We start from the raw sequence: 21,538 nt of genomic DNA, 5'->3' as shown, positions 1-21,538 counted from the left end.
TATTTACATATATAAATAATTTAATTCATGTTTAAAAAACTTCACTTAATATTCTATAAGAGTATAGTAAATAATAAAATGCTTCAAAACTATATCAGGAAATGATGTACCAAAAAACATATATTTGTCTAACTCCTGACGCGGTTTTCAATAAAGAAGATATATACCTATTATGTTCCTCATAAATATTCATTATAAACCTTATTAAATACGTTTGGTACATAGCAAAAACGCCTGTCAAGTATATTTTTCGATGACGTCAAATAATTTAATTCCGAACGCATGTAGTGTATCAAGCAATGTTTTTCTCTCTCCTGAAATAAAATAAATATATTATACATAAAAAAGCACTTAATTGATTTGAATAAATTGAATTTTATAAACTTAGTAAAAGTTGCTAGCTACGGGTGTTAGGTAAGCTTTTATTAGACGCATAAAGTTAGTCGCTGGCCGAATAATACATTAGACAACTAAGTGCTCGAATACGATAAAAAATCTGAGATTACATTTTTACAGTTAATATTTTGTCGTCTGAAACGACGTCTGAAATTATATTGATGGATGGATGGAATGATGGATTATTTTATCTGAATAAATAAATAAATAATAATAATGATAATAATATTATCATTTTTATACAGTAAACCCTATTCAATTTTACAAAGATTTGTCAAAAACGCGTCTCTGCGAAGCATATTATAATTATATCAAGAAACAGGGAAGGGCGCCTTATGTAGGACATATTAAACTGTATTTATAATAAAGGGTAATATAGATATCGCACCAATTGTGCGACAAATATAGTTTGTTTCAATTTTTGATGAAGTATTCGGAACACCCCACACCACACACATTCGGATCTTACTCAGATCTCAACAGGGGTGTTCCGATAACTATTTCCGTGCTATTTACGAAGAGTAGACTCTTCTAGAAGGCTATAGAGGTGTATCGGTGATACATGGCGTGCGTAGATTTATAATACACATTCCTAGTCAGAAATTGAAACGCTGCTTGGTAACTCGGAGCGAATTTTGAATATATTTCTAGACGCCAATGGGTAAATGCACACAGTACTTTTATATACATATTTATACGAATTATTAACGAAATTCCTCTAAGCATCTACATGTTTAGAGGTCACAGAGCGAAGTCCGATAAATTTCGCTGTGGCGTCAGGCTATTAATTGCTTTGTCAAGGCCTCATTATACAAATACCAGTTTTCTGATACGCCTTCAAACCAGCATTGTTTATGTTAGTAACCTACCTATGTATCAAAGTCTCGGGTTGATACCCCGTGAAACAAAACAGACGCAGGAATGTCATATTGAAGTGTTAAAGGACTTAAAACGCCAATAGTGCTGCAGTAATGACACAGGCGTTTAAGCATTTACTATTTTGAAATTAGATAAAGGACCTTATATATGATCTTCGAAAACATGAAACAAATATTTTGTCGTAAAATTGCATTACCTTCTTTTACTTCACTACTTCTTTATTCAACAATACCTACTTGTGTTTACTTGAGTCGTAAGTTTCGTTTATACGTGGGTAACACTGAATTTTTTTAGAATTGGCCAGTTAGAAACATTGCTTATGAAAACTTTTTTTGAATTTCAATTTTAGAACTCTTTGGTAACCTAATTTAGTATATTGCATTAATTTGTCATTTGTTTTCGTGAATTGGCGGCAATTCTAAAACACTTGTTACGCGTGAAAATGAACCTAACGCGAGAAAATGTTCAGTCAAAGATTTATTATGACTTTCGATGAGGGCTTACTCACGACAACGTAAAGGGAACATATAAAACGAAACAAAAATCGCTAGTGTTTTTCGTGTAGCTGGCGACCATCCGTTTTTAATTCCAATCACAATCAAATGAAACCATTGTTTCGTGTATTATCCAACTAATTCCCTGGACAGTGATAATAATGTACATAATATTAATTATTAACAACAATTAAACGTGTAACTATAACATCCACATTTCTGTTTAATTATAATCCTAATATTATATGTATAATTAACGTCGTTTGCGAATTTAGTTGAAAGCTGGAATTCGTTATTGTACAATTAAGGTACGATAGAACATTGGTTAATTGATCAATATTGTTGTAACATTGATTGATAACGAATATAATAATTACAGAAAAGCCATCACCGGTTTATTTCTAAAATATATTTTCGCTTATAATAGCATTTACTTACAGCTGAATATTAGAAAATTTTAAGGACAAACTATCCTTTAATTGTATCATAAGCAAAGTCACGGGTTAGATAGCTAGTATGTAAAACCTTCACCGGGAAAATAATACAAAGTTTTCATTTCCACCAATTTATTTAAATAGGTAAACAATCCCAAACTACTAGAAGCAAATGGCATTTTGGATTTATTGAGACTTAAGTATTTGAAGCGATGTTGCCACGTGCCAAAGAAAGACGTTTAATATCTTCATAAGAACGCAATAACCTTGCTTCAAAACTGCTATAAAAACAATTTAATTTCTTATTTTTCTGAAATTTAAAATATGTAGATTTTTAATTTTGAAAATTAACAGATTTGTATAGCAAAGCATACAATTCAAATAATCTACAGTTTTTAGTTAGTCTCAATCAATCCACTTATTCTAAATGCAATACACAGCCTATTAAAAATGTAACGGCAGTGATAAAACTAAAATGGGACCATCCCAAATCACCTAAAATCTTTGGTTATAACATAAAATATTCCTATGTTTATACAAGACTTAACTTAGATCACCATCCCGTATCTAAAGCATATTGTTCACCAAATATTTACATAATATAAAACGGTAATTTTGACCGTACTCTTAAAATACATTTTTTAGTGGAATTAGTCGAATAATATTCAAGTTGGTAGGTTATATTCATTATTTTGAAAATAGCAGCGACCATTCCGAACCATGTTTAAACAAATTCTAAATTACCACTAGGAAACACAGTTCATAGAGAAGCAAAAACCGATGATTTTAAGCATTTGGAAAACGGATGTACCTATTAGGTGTGCCATTCGATTGAGTCTCCAAAATGTATGAATATTCCCAACAGTCAATCCAGACGATTCGAAAAGATTAGCGATTTAGGTGTCAATAATAAAAAGAATAAGAATAAAAACGGTCTTATTTCTTATCTATTTAAAGATGAGGCTACGTTTTCGAACCGTTAAGAAGTCAAGTACCCTTAGCACAAATATTTCGGTAGCTACGTCAAGTATACGATGCTTTCACGATACGATATCGCTAGTTTTGACTCTATTTATTTGGTACACAATACGAAAACTATTCGAGAACGAATGATGTAGGTACTCCGTTTTTTAGTTTGAAATATACAGATGGAGTGCTGTTCAAGGTCTTCATACAAAAAATTCTATTCGTGCTAAAGGTACAGCTGATAACCAATGTTTACTATACAATTACTTGTTTTTGTACTTTTTCAACGCCTTCCGACGAGTGTTCTCCATGGACCTGGTGATCAGCCAGACAGCAAACCTCCCTGACATTCCGTAAATTGAGTTGATGGTGTTAACGAAGATAGCATGAGGGAAGTAACCAACTGTTTTTGACGTGGTGCCAACGAGGCTGATGGCAGACTTTACAAAAGTCTTCGCAGTGGGTGCTAATAGCGAAGCGCGACGGATACCCGACATATTCGAGCATACAAAACCCGGAAGGACGCATTGAACGATAATACCCTTTTTATTGTATTCCATGTCAATTCCTTCGGAAAATTTGTCTACATACGCCTGGAAACAATAAAATTACGTGAACAAATTATACTAATAATATTATAATTGACAAAAAATGCCACTTTATGATACTAGTAATACCAGTTTTTTTGTAACAAAAATCTTACGGACATGACTTGTTTAGCAGTTTAATTAGCGATATTGAGTGTTCAATTCATATGTAATTAAAGCATTAAAATTCAAGGTCTGCTTTTTTAATCTGAAGACAAAAAGTTTACTTAAATGTAATTACAGAATTACATTTTTCAACAGTAGTTTATTAAAAATTAAAGCTACTTAATTAATCAGAAATAAGCAACGTATACTACTCTCTTACCTCTACTTTCTAAATAACTTCAATTAGTTAAGATTATACTATGAAAGGGAGCGGTGTAAGGAAATTATCAATGCACTATTATTTAATGGAAATAGCCTTATTCCTACCTTACAAGCCGCGTAGACTGTCAACAAGGGGCTGGGTATGAGAGAAGAGCCAGATCCGATGTTGATGACCACACCCTTGCCTCGTTTCACCATATCAGGTAGGATGATACCAGTCATCCGTGTCACTGATACCATGTTCGCTCTTATCATTGTTGTTACGGTGTTCTCCCTATTAATAAAATAATTAAATACTTTTTATTTTTATCTAAAGCTGGCTGTTGCACGACTTAGTTCACGTGGAAGGACTTCAGCAGTATCAGACTTAGCACGAGTTACTGCTGTATGTCAAATTCTAATAACTTTCTTTGACAGACGGGAGGATAACGTATTGGATAGTTAATCATAGTGTTCTGTACCGTTTTATAATTTGTCAAAGTGTGTTGTTAATTAGGGAGCGTTCAAGTATTACGTTACGAATTTGGGGGGGGGGGGGTCTTTTGTAAAACGTTACGATGCGGGGCGGGGAGTGAATTACGCGATATTGTTAATATTATTTTCGACTTTCCAGTACTATACACCACAAAATGGTAACTTTTAGTCATAGAGAGTCACTAGGTGGTCACGAAATGTTTTATTATACTTGGGTACAGAAAAACGTTACGGCGCGTTACATGAGGCAGGATCCAATAATCTCCAAAAATTGCGTTACGTAATACTTGAACGCTCCCTTACTTGTATATACACTCGTATTTTTATATAAGTAGGCAAACAGGAATAATCTGCATTTATGATTAATCTGGAGACTACGTGTTCTCATAGTAATGTAAGTGAATGCCCCTATTTCATCGCGCCATGCTGATAGAGGTTCCATTTTCTTATTTTTTTTATTCATTATTATTTAATTACAACAATTAACTGCTTGTGACGAGGAGCATCATGTAATGGTTGCAGGTGCTTACAAACAGTTTGTAAAAAAAACCTTGGCGATAAGAGTGACGGAGAGTATATTGTCAGGTCTCTTTCTACGCCCTTGATTAAGGTGATATCAGACGGTTCATTTTTTGTTCATTTTCACCTTTCATTCGGTACATTTCACTCGAAATGAAATGTCTGAACAAAAAATGAAACACGAGTGCCGAATGAATTCATTAGTGAACCGATCCAACAGTGTTGGATATTGGCATCCGGTATCTTTCATTCCCACTCCGAATGAACGAGAAATGAACGGTCTGAACACTGAGAGAACGTTCATTCGGATTCGGCCATTTTGTTTCGAGTCCTGTAGCCGACGGACATCACGTTGTCGACGAAGTTATAACTTTTTTTTTCTGTTTTTTTTTGTTTTATCCGGGTAGGTATGCTATCTCTCATTAAAGTGTTTTCTTTCTTTATTAACGGATGATTACAATATGAATCAGGATCTTCAACGGCTAGTTCTCTCAACAATGTATTGGAAGCTCCTAATAAATTTCTTCTTTCAATCCATGGTCCCACCCACCACCGTCGACGTTTTCTTTGCTTCTTTTTTGTCAACTCTTTGATTAAATGATCACAAATTAAACTAATTCCAAGACGTACGACTTCATTCGATGACATATTTAAAAGAAAGAACAATGAATGTTCATTTCTGTATCATTTCGTCTAAGCCGTGTGAACATAGAATGAAAAAAAAAGAAGCATTCACTCGAGTGAACAATCATTCGAGTGAACCGTCTGATATCACCTTTAGAGAACTGGCAATAATAATGCATGAATCATTTTTTGTTGTGACGTTCATAAGTGAACTTAAATTACCTAATATTTTGATTGTATTTTAGCGGAAATAAATTGTAAATTTTCAATTTTCAGTTCTAATCCGAGGAAAGGAAATAACTATTATAATTATTAAAGATTTTTCAATAAATTTAATTGTATAATTACATACCTACGTGTAAGATAACTAGATCATTCGTAGAGTGATGTTAATCAGGTAACAAATGGCCGATCGATTTAGCAATCCTCACTCCACCATCACGTATCAAACAATTACGGAATAATAATTAATTAGATCATACATATTAATTGGTTTTACAAAATCCATTTGTAGATTAAATGGAATGAAAATCATTTTGTTTGGCCTATTATCACCGTAAATACAATATTGTTTCTGACATTGCAATTAAAAAGAGGGTTTTATATTTCATTATATTTTTTCATAAATGTTCGTTAGTTAGACTATTCAGATAAAGTTCACAATAGATCTAATCAGAAGCTCATATATTTACCGCGTTTACTATGCTCGCTCGAATCAATCCTAATTGGGCATTTTAGTATGTATAATATATATATTATATATATTATAAATAGTATGATTCCTGAAGGTCTAAACCTTTCTAGACCATCACTTAAGTCTATAATTAATTATGGTTTTATGTAAACTGAGTAGAATATAATGTGTTTGTAGTTATTATAGAAAACGACGCAACTACCGAAATATACGAAATGTGGGTGACGCTGTGAGCGGCAGCTAATATTTAATTATGTAAAGTATCATTTACACTTGCACGATTAAACCGTTGGAGCTGAACTAATTAGAGCCCGTATTAATTAGACCTTAGGAAGATTCGTATAAGATAACAACTCGGCTCGGAGCGTAGGTTACGTCTATGCGCTTAATAAAAAATACTTGGACGTGTGCCCCGACCCGACGGCTTTATACTAATTTGTAGAATCTGTGTACATAGAGTAAAGTTTATTTGTTTCGTTCATCTCAAGAAAAAATAGTGTACATAGTGGTGATCAGCTTTCTGTGTGTGACACATGTCATCGATATTTGGTTTTGAGCCATGCCAGTTTCCTCACGATGTTAGACTTCACCGTAGGCTTGAGCTAATTACACACACAGAAAGAAAATTCAATTCTTACACATATGATTCGAACACACGAACACAGGTATGAGGGTCACTAAAGCCACTAGGCCAACACTAGTGCGTTGCCGACATTTCATTTAATATTCTTATTTTCTATTTAGTGAGTGATTTAACATCACACTCAATAGTGACTTAGGGAGCGTTCAAGTATTACGTGACGAATTTTGTGAGGGGGGGGGGGGGGGTTTTGTAAAACGTTACGATGCGGGGCGGGAATTGAATTACACGTTATTGTTAATATTATTTTCGACTTACACCACATAATAGTAACTGAAGAGTCACAAGATGGTCACGAAACCGTTTTACTATACTTGGGTACTGAAAAACGTTACGGCGAGTTACATGGGGGAGGGGGGTTGAACGCTCCCTTACAGCAAAGTATAAACTAAAACACCCCAGTAATAAATACTAAATCCCTGATTTATTTTCCTTACAGCGCCAATATAGTGTCTTTGAGTACCTATAAAACTCGTTAATTCATACAAATGTGAGGTTTAAAACAATACTGAAATTCAAGATACTACTAGGAACCGACAGTTTTTAACCATTCTAGCTGCGCGCTCAATGATAACTAGATACAATAGATTCAGAGCACTGGCATACTTGCATATGCTAATAAAATCGATGTCTTTACTGCGAGAGCGACAAAAGAATGCAGTTCCAGAAATAATCCTAGCTGAAGCGACGATTGCTCGATATAATATTTCAGTTCAAGCACTTATTTCATATGGCACTAGTGCACCTGCTCCACTTGAAAATTGTTTTCAAGTGCGGTTTTATACTTTCAATTTTCACGTTATTTTCGAACTTATAGATCCTGAAACGCCATTGAAATGGTTTCAATATACGAGGTATAAGGCAGAATTTGTTATACGTGTTACTAAAAGTGATCCTCTGTTTTTCTATACGATTAATAATTTCGTGATAATCACTCTTAAGGCCGATTTACATTATCTTAGTGTTTAGGAGAGTGCTTTAGTACAACTTGAAAGGCAAGTTCTTTAGCGTAGCGTTTACTAAAGCAAGTAGCGTTTACATGTTTCAACTAAAGTACTATCCTAAAGCACTCTCCTAAACACTAAGATAATGTAAATCGGCCTTTAAGGAGAGCGAAAAAGATTTTAAGTCTCCCGAGTTTTTCTAACAAAATCACATTTGTAATTACTATACGTAGATCTTGAAGTTGGCTAAAAAAGGGCTTTCTATACAAAAATCACACGTTGCCATTGATTATATTTATACGGCTTTTTTAATGCATTTACATTCTCATAATTAGATAATGATCAATTGTGTGAAAATAATTATGATGAGGTAAAGAAATATTGTCTTACGACCTTGAATATTAACTAATGATTGTAGCCAATTATAATAATTTAAGCACGATAGACACAAGCAGAAAGTACGTTATTTAAAATGTTACTATCTCTTAACAGATTATTAAGTCTCTATATTGTAATTAACTGCAAATACTCAAAGGAAATAACGAAATCGTTCCCGTTCTCCAGCTTAAGAAATGTAGAAAAAAGGGTTTGGCTTCGATTTAAAAAAAAAAACATTATCGTTATAGAATAGGGAAATAAACTAATCAACATTTACAGTAGTTAAACTTATATACCGTAGTCATAATCTGTAAAGCTGAAAAAAAAAAATATATAAAAAAGATGGGTTATATCTTGTAAGGAAATGTATTAATATTACACGTGCATCTTACCAGTCGGGTATATCCGTGAAATATTCAGGATAACTGTAGGAGATACCAACGTTATTGACTAGGGTTCCTATTTCTAGATCAGCTATTTCTTTGGAGATCTTGTCGTAAATTCCCTCTTCGCTGAAGTCAGCTTGAACTATTTTGGTATTCACTTTGTAGTCGTTTTCTGTAAAGAAAGTAATTGCTTATCGAGCTGGTTAATGCGGTGGTTTGATCTTACAAACAATTAATTACCGCTGGCTTAAAAACCACAAATAAAGCCACTATACTTTACGTACGTTTCGCTGGTGATACAGCAAGCGTTTTAGGTTTAATGACATAGTAAAAATTTAATAATAAGTGCTACCGCGATCGCAAAAAAATACATGCAAGTCTTTGTTGCATGTTGTTGTTAATTTGTATTGAGGCACCTGCAGGGCGATTTATTATTTAGAAAAACGCGTAGAAGCCTTAATTGAATGAGTCATCCATTACTTTAATAAAACATTATTTCAATACATCATTATCTATCAAAAATAGGGGATGCAATTCCGATCCCGTGCCATTTTTCGAGATCAATTTCGAAGCGTAACATGGCGCGATCTCGACATTTTCACGAGATTATAATTCTTAATCCTACGAGATCTCGAATTACCGATCTCAAATCGAGATTGCATTCCCTAAGTGTAGCGCATGACGGCTGAACGAGTTATTAAGCAAAGAAATCGCCATTTTTATTTATTACTCCGAAATTTACACATATCTTCAATGCTTTGTTTGTTTGGGCCATTATTTTAAAAGATTCTATGATAACAATAAAAAGTGTCTAAGTATTACTTACGTATTTCCGTAGCAGTCGCTTTCAATTTATCCATAGAACGACTGACTAGAACTATATCACAGCCGCGGGCAGCCAACTGTGAATGATAAAATATTATAGAAAATTTAAAAATGCTCACGAGAGAATCTATTAAAATTTCATACTCAGTCAGCAGTTTTTAAAGAACATGCGGTATTTTACTCCTAGTAAAATATTAAAGGATCAAGGAAGATATCTTTCAATCAAACGGGAAAATTAAAGAAAATAGGAAGTTAATACCGTGCACGAGAACCAACCTAAAATATATATTCTAATCATACGTGAGAAGTTTTGGTCAGACAGGCACAGACAGACACCTCACTCGAATCACCTGGTTAGAAATACAAATGATCACGAAACAGATACAGAAATCTGAGGCCCAGACCTAAGTCCTAGGTATACGCCACTGGTCCAAACACTTCACTCAGTCTTAATTATAAGTCAACATACCTTAGATATTAATAAAGTACATTTGTGTAATTATCTATTCTATAGTTACCTGGAGTTAAAGTAACAAATTTGCTATGACAAAATACCAAATTAATTCTTACGACATAAGCGATCCGAATTTATTAGGTACCATTTATTTTAAGTAGATTATTAGTTCGAAGCAGAGAATATTTTCGCTCGCTTTCACTAATCTTTTAGGTCAATTAAAAATACCAATAGTTATTTTATAATCTTATATATTATTTGGCTCTTAAAGGCTGTGGAACTATATTTTATTTGTTCCGAGATATAACATTTTGTCGTAGAGCGTGTTGGCTTTTTTTTACGGAAAAGAAAATAATATATAATCTATCTGTGTTTAATTCCCATCTCGGATTATAGGTCGGTGATCGGTTACCTACTTCTATTATTGAAATATGTTGAAATGTAGCAATAGAAGGAAGTTTCATATTAATTGTGAAAAGGATATTTTTACTAGTAATTAGTGAAAAATATCTAAGTAAAATGTTAAAACGTTGATTAACGTTTTAATTTAAAATTAGCATTTTGTATAAATTACCTCTTTAGCATATTCCTTTCCAATGCCATCAGTGCTTCCGGTTACCACTAAAACAAAGAAATATAATATTATATAATTTCATCCAAAAACTTCAATTGATTAGCCTTTTGAAACTATGAATTTGTTACGAATTTTAAAAAGGTTTATATTAAATATAATTGAATTAGTAATGTCAGACGACTTAAAGATTCTTTAAAATACCACGTATAAGTTTAACCCTAACCAGCCCTAAGACTTTGCTAGAATATCTAATGCAAAAGAAAGTTAAACCACTTAAATATTTACTTCAATTAGCGATCTACCGAGAAAAAGCAACTACGTCTTAATATATTAATACGAAAACTTTGGTTTTAACTTGAACTTTACGTTAATCAATTATGTTTTCTGTTTATTTATTTACACTTCGTTGCAAGTCAAACAATTAAATGAAAAGGAGACCAACTAGCGGCCTTATCGCTTTCGAGCGATTTCTACCAGACAGCTACTGTAAGGAATAAAAAATAATGTATGCGCTAAACTACTTGTTTAAAACAACATAATATGTACAATTAATTAGACATATACAATGGAACAAAACAAAGCAATTAAAACATATAACACAATGACGAGGACAAAAAAAAGGACACATGAATTGCGATTTCAATAATGTAATTATATTTCAAATGATATGTTTAATGTTTGTTTTAAGAATATTTATTACTATATCTTTATATATATAATTCTTCTGTGAGTGTGTATGTCACTGAACTTCTCTCAAACGACTGCACCGATTTTGATGAAATTTTTTGTGTGTGTTCAAGGGGATCTGGGAATGGTTTAGATTCACAAATCAGCCCGTCAGATGGCGCTGCAGTCGGTACTTTCATACTTTGCTTTACTAATCGCTTGAAATATCATGCAGGACAACGTCTGTCGGGTCCACTAGTATCTCTAATAAAGTCGAAGAGAACCAGAAAGAGGCCAGATTTCTGTATGTTCGTCCTTGTTTTCACTATAGGCGAGTGCTATTTAACTATTTCAAACAGCTGAACAACGAAAAATAACACTAAAATTTAAGATACGTCATTTACAACGGACCTATTGAGCGTCTAAGTGCGGAAACTGAGTCCATAAACCATATGATACGTCATTGGAAACATCTCCAACAGTTCAAGGTATTTTTAGTTACAAAATTGACGTATAACCATGCGCATACGCATCCATGCCTCGGATGAGAAAGCTGGGGGCTTTCTCTCATGTTACTTTGATCGTGTCGGACAACCGTCAGGAGTATGAGTTATGAAATAGAAATGTAAAAAGCTTATATTAACCATGGCCGTATCAGCCGCCCAAATATTATTATTATTATTTTTATTATATAATTTTTCTTACATCAATTTCATGAGTTAAATTGCTCGTTTTAAGAAAGAAATGCAGACCATGCATTTACATTACTATAAATGCTGATTAATTTACAGAAGCTAAATAAGCTAACATAAACAAAACGTTTAAACCAGGTTGTTTGCATAATTCGTAATTGATACGACACGTGGATTGAGCTACGAATGCAGTAGGTACTACATTATTATGCAGCTTGTTTGGAGTATAATTTGTTCTGAAATCAAACATAGTATACTCTGATTTTTAATTCCGTAGAATTCTGACAGCTATCATTTTTTGACATGTCAGAGATGGCAAACCTTTTTGGCCGGGCACATTTTTCTGAGTCTTACATACATTTTATTGTTAGTTAATGTATCCATTTTATTAAGTGCGGTGCTCCACATTAAAAGTGGTTTAACGGCGAGTGATAATTACGTCCCATCACAAACAGTAAAAACGCACAAGTAAAGATAACATTTTTTTTAAAGGTTAACTAAGCCTGGAATTAGTAGCAAGTGATGCCAGCTAAAGAATAAAATAAAGTAATTATAGTTAATTCGATATATTGTTCGTGATATTGAAATATTTGTTATTTTTGTATTAGGTGACATGAGTAAGTAAATATTTAGAATTACCTTTTTGTAGGTAAAACATAAAAAATACGTAGCAATTTTTTATTACCTTGAGGGTAATAATAAGTCAAAATTGTCCCTTTTTCAGTGGAGAACTTTTTAAGTAGCAACACTTATGAAATGTCATAATTCTACGGAATAAAAAATCAGAGTAAATAAGTTTTCTTTGGTAGTATTTATATAGATGTCAAATACAAGAAATATGTTTTTCAATATTATAAGGCGAAAGAGTTTGGTTGAAAGCCCTCTAAATATTTGAATTGAAATTTTTTGGGTGTAATAATCCATTTAGCGTATCACGCTACGACCGAATTAACACGGAATAATACGAAGTTGGAGCTATCTTTTTGATAGAATCGTCTTTCTATCACAAGTTCAATACAAATATGTTATTGACTCACAAAGATTTCCAGCACACTAAATGTATTCAGAAACAAAACTTAACCCTTAGTTTGACTCCAAATTGTATTGAATCTTACACTAACACTGTTCAAAACCTTATTATAAAACATCATAATCAAAATTACATCGATGTACATGTACTCGTCAACTAAAACAAAATCTAATAAATTTTTATTTATTTATTTACACTTCGTTACCATAATATACAAAACCATACATTAAAACAAAAATAAATTGTTTTTTTTATCCCATAATATGTTTTTTTAATTAATGTCAAACGGTTATTTTTAAGGTTAAGATCAGTAGAGCCTTGACTGCAACTTTCAATAGCGTCAGCGATACAGATTCCAACGTGTTTGTGTGTAGTTATTTACTTATGTCACAACCTTGGAATCGCGTACAAAAGTTCCTTATTGGGACGGTCGCTGCCGGTATAGTTACAGAGTAAGTCCTTGATATCAATATAAACAATGAAACATTTACAAAAAATCGGTTGTCTGTAAAGTCGGTTTACTGACGATAGTTGAACGTGACAACGTGACGAATCGCTCACTCAAGTAGGAGAGAGACAGATGTCGAACGCTGAAGAGCGCGGAGTCCGATTGTGCCTCTCTGTGAATGGAAAATGGAACGCCTCAGAGCCAGGTAACGCCGCATGAGTCATGTTTTTTCGTGCGTGCAGCCGGCTCCATCGATTTATAAGACGTTGTCACGTCAAAAATATGCATTTATGGATAGCACTAAAAGCCGGTTTCGTTCAAAGGTGCTTAAGTGAAAGTCTTGGTTGCGCTATCATACATCGATCCAGTAACAAAAATGAGTTCTATTTTTATACCAATAAGGTGCAAAAAGATGCATGTTATGCAAAAAATTTCCGGTCATCATGTTTAAAGTGACGTGTTTAGCTGGTTTCGACCACGTGTAATTCCTGTTTATATATATTGAATATTATTTTAGCGATGAATACAATTCTTAAAATCTTACGAGTGAATTTAATTTTTGTATTCAAATATATCTTAATATACATAATTATGTGCGTGTGTTGTTAAACTCCTCCTAAACAGACCGATTTTGATGAAATTTTAGCGTGTTCATATGGACTAATTGTTTCGATTTACAATTAGTTTTTTTTTAAATTGGGATATTAATTTTAAATGTACCTATTAAGACGTGTTACATACAGGAGAACGCCTGTAGATTGCGTGTATTTCTATACAAATATGACGTATAGGATGTCCACCTATAGTTGACTTCCTAGCTAAGTATATAAATTTTTTAGTTCCACTTCGCGTAAACTGCTAGAGAAACGCAATATTAACGATAACGATTTTCGAACACTCTACATACTTTTGCTTTCTACCAGATTTAGCATTACATTTTTACATATATCAATGGAAGCGAGAGTGGGAAGGAAACCTTTATTTACGAACTATTATTACGAATAACTATTGATAGCTATAATACAAAAATATCACTTATTTCATCTGCTTTAGAGGAAATAGAATTATTCTCCGCACACGTTCACGTGGGGCTGTGCATTCACGGAACATTACATAATATTGCTCTTACCTCGAGATATCATTGCATTCCGTTTATGAGATGAAATGTAAATAGGAAATACTTTTATATTAATATATTTCTTAAGCCGAGTTATGATCGAGTGGGTCTGAGAGATTTTAACTCGGTTTTTCAAGTGGGTAAATACGTATGTAATTGCGTATTTCTTAGTTAAACATGTTCGTTCTAACATTATAATGATGATGATAATGATGTCTTTACATATGAAATTTGTGTTTTGTATGTTCAAAATCCTTCAATTAGTCCTTCGAGTTTCTGCAGCACTGGTGGAACTCATAATCGTAAATATCTATAGTAGAGTGATGTAAAGAAAAAAAATGAAATAAATCATGCTTTTCGAAAAAAAATGCACGAGTAAATAGCTGTAATACAATTTATTTGGAATTCCTAACTAAAGAGGAGATATTTGAGGTCAAAGTGTGTACGACAAAACGTCAATTTCATATGTAAGGTCCTAATATTATTTGACCTAATACTCTGGGAACACATATTCAATTTCTTAATATAAACTAAAGATTCATTAAGGCCTCTTCAAAAATCGGCAATTGTTTGGCCCAAAATAAAAAATGTTAGCCAACAACGAGCGATACTTCGAGTGAAACTTTTAATCGATACCGATTCACCCAGTTTAAAACACTTCCGAATCCCGCTTAACTCTTCGCCAAGCTCAAAAAGTATTAAAACGGCATTAAAAATCTAAATTTTAAGATAAAATCTTAAATATTAAAATGTAATAAGTAATTAAATGTTCTAAATTTCTCCAGCGAGCCGTGTTACGGGGCTTTGTAATTTAGTGGAATTTTAATAGGGCTCTCCAGAAGCGAAATTGTATTAGATAAATTACCATTAATAAAGTTTAAAACTGTCTACCCTCTGTTCAGGGAACCGTTGAAAGTAAATCCTTGGACATAAAAGTGGTGTAATTTAGAAATATCCCTTAAATAATATTGATTTCTAAGACCCTACAGCCTTTACTACTATTTTAATGGTAGAATCAAACTGAGTTTAATAATATTATTCTCATAGTGTAGTAGAGTTACCCAGTAAATTAATTCTTAATAAATACAAGAATATAAAATATTTAATCTTAACAGAATACAGTTAGTAGCAGTACAATTAGTAGTATCTAAAGCTACATCAAAGTATATATTATCGTTGTTCCTTGGGAAAGGTGTGAAACTCTTTGCCCTCGTCGAGTTTCCTTAAGAATTATATACATAGAATCATTGAAGAGACAGTTAATCAGACATCTTCTGGAGAGGTGTGCCTTGTACTTAACATCAGTTGGGATTGTGTCCAACGACCAGTTGTGTATAAAATCTATACTGTAATGAAATATTCATTAGTCGGGATTCTAATAAAAATAAATTCAGGGCGCTAACGTAAACTGGTCGGACTTGAATTCGTGTATGCGGTTATGTTAGTTGTTTCGACTATGTATTTGCGTGTTGTTCCCACGAGAATGTAAGTGCGTGCTCGTATTTCACTATGCCTACTGCTGATAGAGAACAAATATTTGTTTTTTTATTATTAATTAACTATAAATTACTTAAGATGTCATGTGGATCATGGTGTAATGCTTGCAGCTCCTTACAAACATTTTGTAAAACAAAAAACTTGGCGATTGTAAAGAGTGGCGGAGATTTTATTGCCAGTTCTTCTCGTCCGTTCTACGCCCTTGATTTGAGAACTGGCAGTAAGTGTAAAATTAGAAGCATTTAGCATTTAATATGTATTTCTTTATTAACGTTCATAAGTGTACATTGTTTTACCTAAATGAATAAATGATTTTGAATTTGAACTCACATGAATTGAATGCAATGCAATTGCAATGAAAATGACAAATTATAGAAAAAAACAGGACTTACTTAATAAAATTATGTCGATCAACTCGATATCAAAGGGTTATATGAGTTCGTACAGTTTTGAGAGGTAGAAAAAAGGGCCCTTATAAGACCTATATAATGGAAAGGATCTAGTTGAAAAAAATTATAATTTGTTATATTATAACGATTAAAATCTCTGCCTTTAAATCGATTAACTGTGAGGGCCACTTTACAACTAGACTGTTTTATTATAAGTACAAATACGTGAACTAATAATAATATAATTTTTGAGATAATAGAAACAAGTAAAACTTTAAATTCTTAAAATATTTTGTGATTCAGACAACGACCAGCTTTGCACATTACACCATATTTTCAATATAATAAAAATGTTATTAAATATAAGTACATGGGCGTAATAATTAACAACCATTAATTAAAATCATCAATTAGGCGGTGTTAATCTAAAAGTGCGAGTCCCGAAATGATGTATTCAATTTAAATATTATAGTAAAATTTATAACAGGTTGATTGTACTAAAAATACATTATAAATACAATTTTACAAATAATATATGTATAAATATACGTTTTTATCGTCACAGGTTTTTCGAAAGCGGCAATAAATATAATATTAAACTTTACCATTAATATTTTGCTCAAGGAAACAGAAAAAATACAGATAAATTTAACATAAAGGCCAGCAGGAAATAATATTTAAAATAGCAATCAGTTGAGGGATTTAAAATTACGGAAATTTTTGTCGGGCAACCTTGACTAATTTATACTTGCACAGGTATTAATATTTTTTTATACAATGAGCTGGGACATATTGCAATAAGGACGATTAGAGGAAGGATGGTGAACAGTTTTTCCAACCTAAAGTCTGCAGTCAGTCCAGTCTAAACACTGACTGACCGGAAAGCCCCAGAAAGCCCCAGTGGCTTAGATCGATACACCCTTAGCAGCCAGAATAACGTCGTTAGAGCGTTTCAGGGCATACTCTGTTTTGACGTCATAACGTTAAGTGATTAGTAGTAGCTAAGGAATTTTTCAACAAAATAACATACGACAATTAGCTATCGACATCGTAATATTCATTAAAATATAATCAAACAAACGCAGTGATCTATCTCTCTTTAACATAGCGTAAATACTCTGGACGAAACAATAAATTTGAGAAAAAGAGCACATTATTTTAAAAGGTTCACAGCACCGATTGAGTTTTTATAAAGGGTGTAAGTGAAGAATGAAATAATTGGTATGCTATTTGGATTATTTTCTATTTTTAGTCCAGATTTAGTAATAAATTGGTTTATTGTTCACATTTCGGACACTATGCCATGGAATATGTCGTATAAGACTAGATGTAATTACTACAAAAAGCAAAGATATTCATACCATAAAAAATTACTATAGTAATATATGAAATGTAGTAAGCATACGAGCTCATTACCTTAATAGGCATATGATGATCGTATGACACTTTGTGATGTTATATTTATATAACGAGAACAGGTAATATATATAATTTTTTATGTTAAGAACTAAAAAAATATGATAATTTTCCATATTCAAGTGTACGAAGTAATGATTTATTAGTTTTACAATGATTTAAAATCAAATAACTAAGACCAGTTTTTAAAACCTGTCTAATTACGTACCAACTAAGCAAGTTACAACCAAAAATATAATTTAAGAATATTTGCGTGTCTAATTTTACTAAAAAGCGGTACCCGACTTCAAAATGCAATTGAGACTAAAAATGCAGCAAGTCTATGTAGGCCATCGGCCATTACCGTCTTTATTAACAATTCGACTTTGACGACGAGTACAAAATTTAAGCCAAAATCGCATCAAGTCAACCTATAAACTATCCAAGATTACGTCATTAGATTGTGACCTAATTTCATTACAGGTCCATACCAAGGAAAGAAGAGGCATATTATATTCCATTTCTAACAAAAATTAAGATACCTATCTAATTTAAATATATGTATTTAAGGTCAATAAGGTCCTTGGAATGGCCCAGTGGGCAGAAAAAGGAGACGACGCCCACGAGAAACCTGGGATCATGAAAAAAAAAGAGATAGCGGGGAAAATCTTTCGAAAGTCGTGTACTAGTATTAAACAAAAACTTAATGTTACTTAAATTATAGTACTCGAATAAAGGCTATTATTATTTAATAGTTTATGAAGTTAATAAATTTCAGTTAATTAAATGAAATTTAATCGTCTGATGTCGTTCTTATAATCGTGGAAAATTCTGACAATTTATACATATTTGATGAATTCTTCAAAACCCATGTACCTACGCCATGTACAAATAATAAGTTACAAATGCAAAAACCTAATAACGAGTGTGACCTCCACTTGCCAAAATCACAGCTCTAATTTAACGATGTTTTTAAAAGGATTTTGAGGAATACGTTCCCACTCTTCTATAATGACTCTTTTGAGACATCAGAAGATGTTTTGTGGAGAAAATTGCACTGATCTTTCTCGTCGACATCAATTGGATTGAGATCGGGACTTCGGGCTGGCCAATTTAAACAACGGACGAACTTTTTGCATGTACGCAAAGCATTAGTCCAGGTCGCCCGATAGGTGGCGGTGTACATTGTCCATAAAAAGGGAATCTTCCTTAGAGGAAGGAAAAAATTATCGACGTCGGAACCGTCGCAAAGACAATATAACAGACATTGTTAGTATTTTAATTCACGCAGTCGTAGGATGTACTATTATAGAATATGTTAAATAAACTGTACCAGTGCCACTTTGACATGCAATAAACGTGGCTTATCGCAACTTCGTGATAAGCCTCAACACTATATTTTAGAGTTAAGATATTATATTATCACGGTTTTGATTAAGAGTTTAAATATATTATCACCGTATAAACCTCTATATTACGTCAGGTGTTAAACACTTAAATTCATCATAGAATTTCAAGTATCTACACTGCTTCTATAGGTTAGGTTCGCGTAGTGCGTTTAACCCAGAGACCGGAGCTTTATTCTTGCTTCCGAACTTCGGAATAAACAATAATTGTGTCGTTGGTACGAAAGGGTGGACACATTAGTATGTGTTGGGCTAGAGCCTATAAATAAAAATTTACTATGTATTATATATGCAGCAATGTATCTCCCATCTTGTGTCTCCATATGGAAAATTTACCATTCAAACACTTGGGATTAACTGCAGTTACTAACTACGTTGGGTAGAGGCGTAATTTAAAATATACTTATTACAATTAATTACAAAAAAATATACGTAATATGCAAGTGAAGGGTGACCTTTAATTTATATTCATGAAGCAAAAGCAAGCAAGACCTTAATAACATATTAGGTCTAATCTTTTAATACCTAATACCTAGTTTGTACATAATACAAATGACCTTTGTTTTTCCTGCATTGATCTAATTCCTTACATAATTGAGCTGCATTTCAATAGAATATATTATGTGCTTATGGTGTTTATCATGAGATAAATACATTTGAGAATTAATCATTTTATTTTAAATTCTCAATCAGTGTACTATTTACTGAAGCTTTTTACAATTAAGCTAATATAAAACTTAAACTATAGCTTTAATAACTTTTAGAGCATGCCTGAATTTAATTTTAATTGTTGTTACATAGTATGATGATATTTCTAATTGGATATAAATTACACCATTTTTAGGCAACTACCAGTATTTTGAAATAACTTGCAACTAATTAAATGTTTTTAACATTTAAATAATCTTATGGAATCTTACAAGTTTTCTCAAAATATCATAATCCGTTCTTATGGAAGTCAATTATAACATATTTTATAATAAATAAAATGGACAAAGAAAGGCACAACCTCCTTATTATCTTCTTTCTGATTTGTAATATACATTTACACAAATTAGTTATATATATATATTTTTGTTATACATATTGTTATAAGCAAGCTATAAATATAGCAAATTATGATGTAATTTATTTTCTCCGAGCTGTGGGCAGTGAAAGTGAATAAATGTGGCTAAGTAGGTCCGTCCACTTTTACCACAGAATAGCAGGTAAACAACCTATAGTAAACGTAATATTTCATAAGTGAAAGTGTTTAACAAAGTTATAATGCATACATATTATATGGTGTGAATACAAGCCAAAATTAACTTTCTGTACAAAAATATTAATGAAAATACTAATCACCTTGCAGGCTACCTGGCTACCTACTATATGCTGTTTAAATTAATGAAACCGTTCAAAATTTCAATCCTGGTGTATAATATGTATTTATATTCTTGTCGCATTACGCATTGTGTACATTGTAGGTCAACTAAGGGTCAATCACCTTGTGGTTGATAAAATGATTACTTATTTGCACTTGAACCAATGTCAAAAGTTACACGCTTATTTTAGGAATAAAAAATATTCTGTACTTACATGCCCATTTTCCTTTAGATTTGAAGTCCACCTTATTTACAACAGGTCCAATAACATAAGTATACACCACATTTACAATACATTTAACTATATAAAATAATAATGCCAATGCAAATGCAAGTCCTAATTTTTCTAAATACCCGTAGTGAGCCATATTTTATGAATAAAACAATTTTTAGTTTATAATTTTAGGTTATTATGTGTAAGAGTGAAACACTTCACTCGGCCGACTGACACAATTATCGCATGCGCACTGCGCTGACGTTTCACGTTCAAAGAAAGTTCACACTTCACATGCGCTGGAAGTCGAAAACGTCACAAAATAATATTATAGCGGCTAGCGCGGCTGCTCTCTGCTACGGCAGTTTATTTAATTTCCGACTGACTCTTTCCCGGCATAGACAAGGAAGGGAGCATATTACTATTTCGCTTTACCACTAATTAGATAACAACCACTGTGACGTCATTCGAATGAATTTAAATTTTAATATGAATAAATTTGAAGTAAAGAGTGTTTTTTAGTTTAATTTATTGGGTTATGTATAAAGTATAATTTGGGCCAATACAACTCTTATTAATAGAAATGTTCGTATTTAGATAAAACAAACAGGAATAGATTAACCCCCTTATTTATAAAAAAAATCAAGCTCAAGCGTACTCATTAGTCTCTTTTCATCATAATGAAATCAGAATTTGACAAAAAGAGATAATAGAGCACTTTCATA

At 32.5% G+C, this 21,538-nt stretch overlaps 1 protein-coding gene across 1 annotated transcript; it reads right to left on the bottom strand.

The window, feature by feature from the left end:
* Positions 1-14: 14 nt before the first annotated feature.
* Positions 15-21,186, bottom strand: LOC125058465 (very-long-chain 3-oxoacyl-CoA reductase). Its single transcript, XM_047662555.1, has 7 exons — positions 20,814-21,186; positions 10,596-10,642; positions 9,569-9,644; positions 8,749-8,914; positions 4,189-4,357; positions 3,449-3,762; positions 15-314 (listed from the first exon to the last, which is right to left on the bottom strand). The coding sequence occupies exons 1-7, from the start codon at positions 20,965-20,967 to the stop codon at positions 293-295; spliced, it is 948 nt and encodes a 315-aa protein (XP_047518511.1). The 5' UTR covers positions 20,968-21,186; the 3' UTR covers positions 15-292.
* Between the last annotated feature and the right edge of the window lie 352 nt (positions 21,187-21,538).

The sequence above is a fragment of the Pieris napi genome, chromosome 2 (genome assembly GCF_905475465.1).
Source record: "Pieris napi chromosome 2, ilPieNapi1.2, whole genome shotgun sequence".
Lineage (NCBI taxonomy): Eukaryota > Metazoa > Arthropoda > Insecta > Lepidoptera > Pieridae > Pieris > Pieris napi.
This window is presented reverse-complemented; position numbering and strand designations above follow the sequence as displayed.

What these genes read in the sequence shown, in the direction of transcription:
- LOC125058465 (XM_047662555.1), bottom strand. Translation starts at nt 20,967, where the DNA reads ATGGCTCACTACGGGTATTTAGAAAAATTAGGACTTGCATTTGCATTG. An exon ending in GAAAGGAATATGCTAAAGAG is followed by an intron (nt 9,645 to 10,595) that starts GTAATTTATACA and finishes TATCATTCACAG; the next exon opens with TTGGCTGCCCGCGGCTGTGA. An exon ending in CAGTCTACGCGGCTTGTAAG is followed by an intron (nt 3,763 to 4,188) that starts GTAGGAATAAGG and finishes TATTGTTTCCAG; the next exon opens with GCGTATGTAGACAAATTTTC.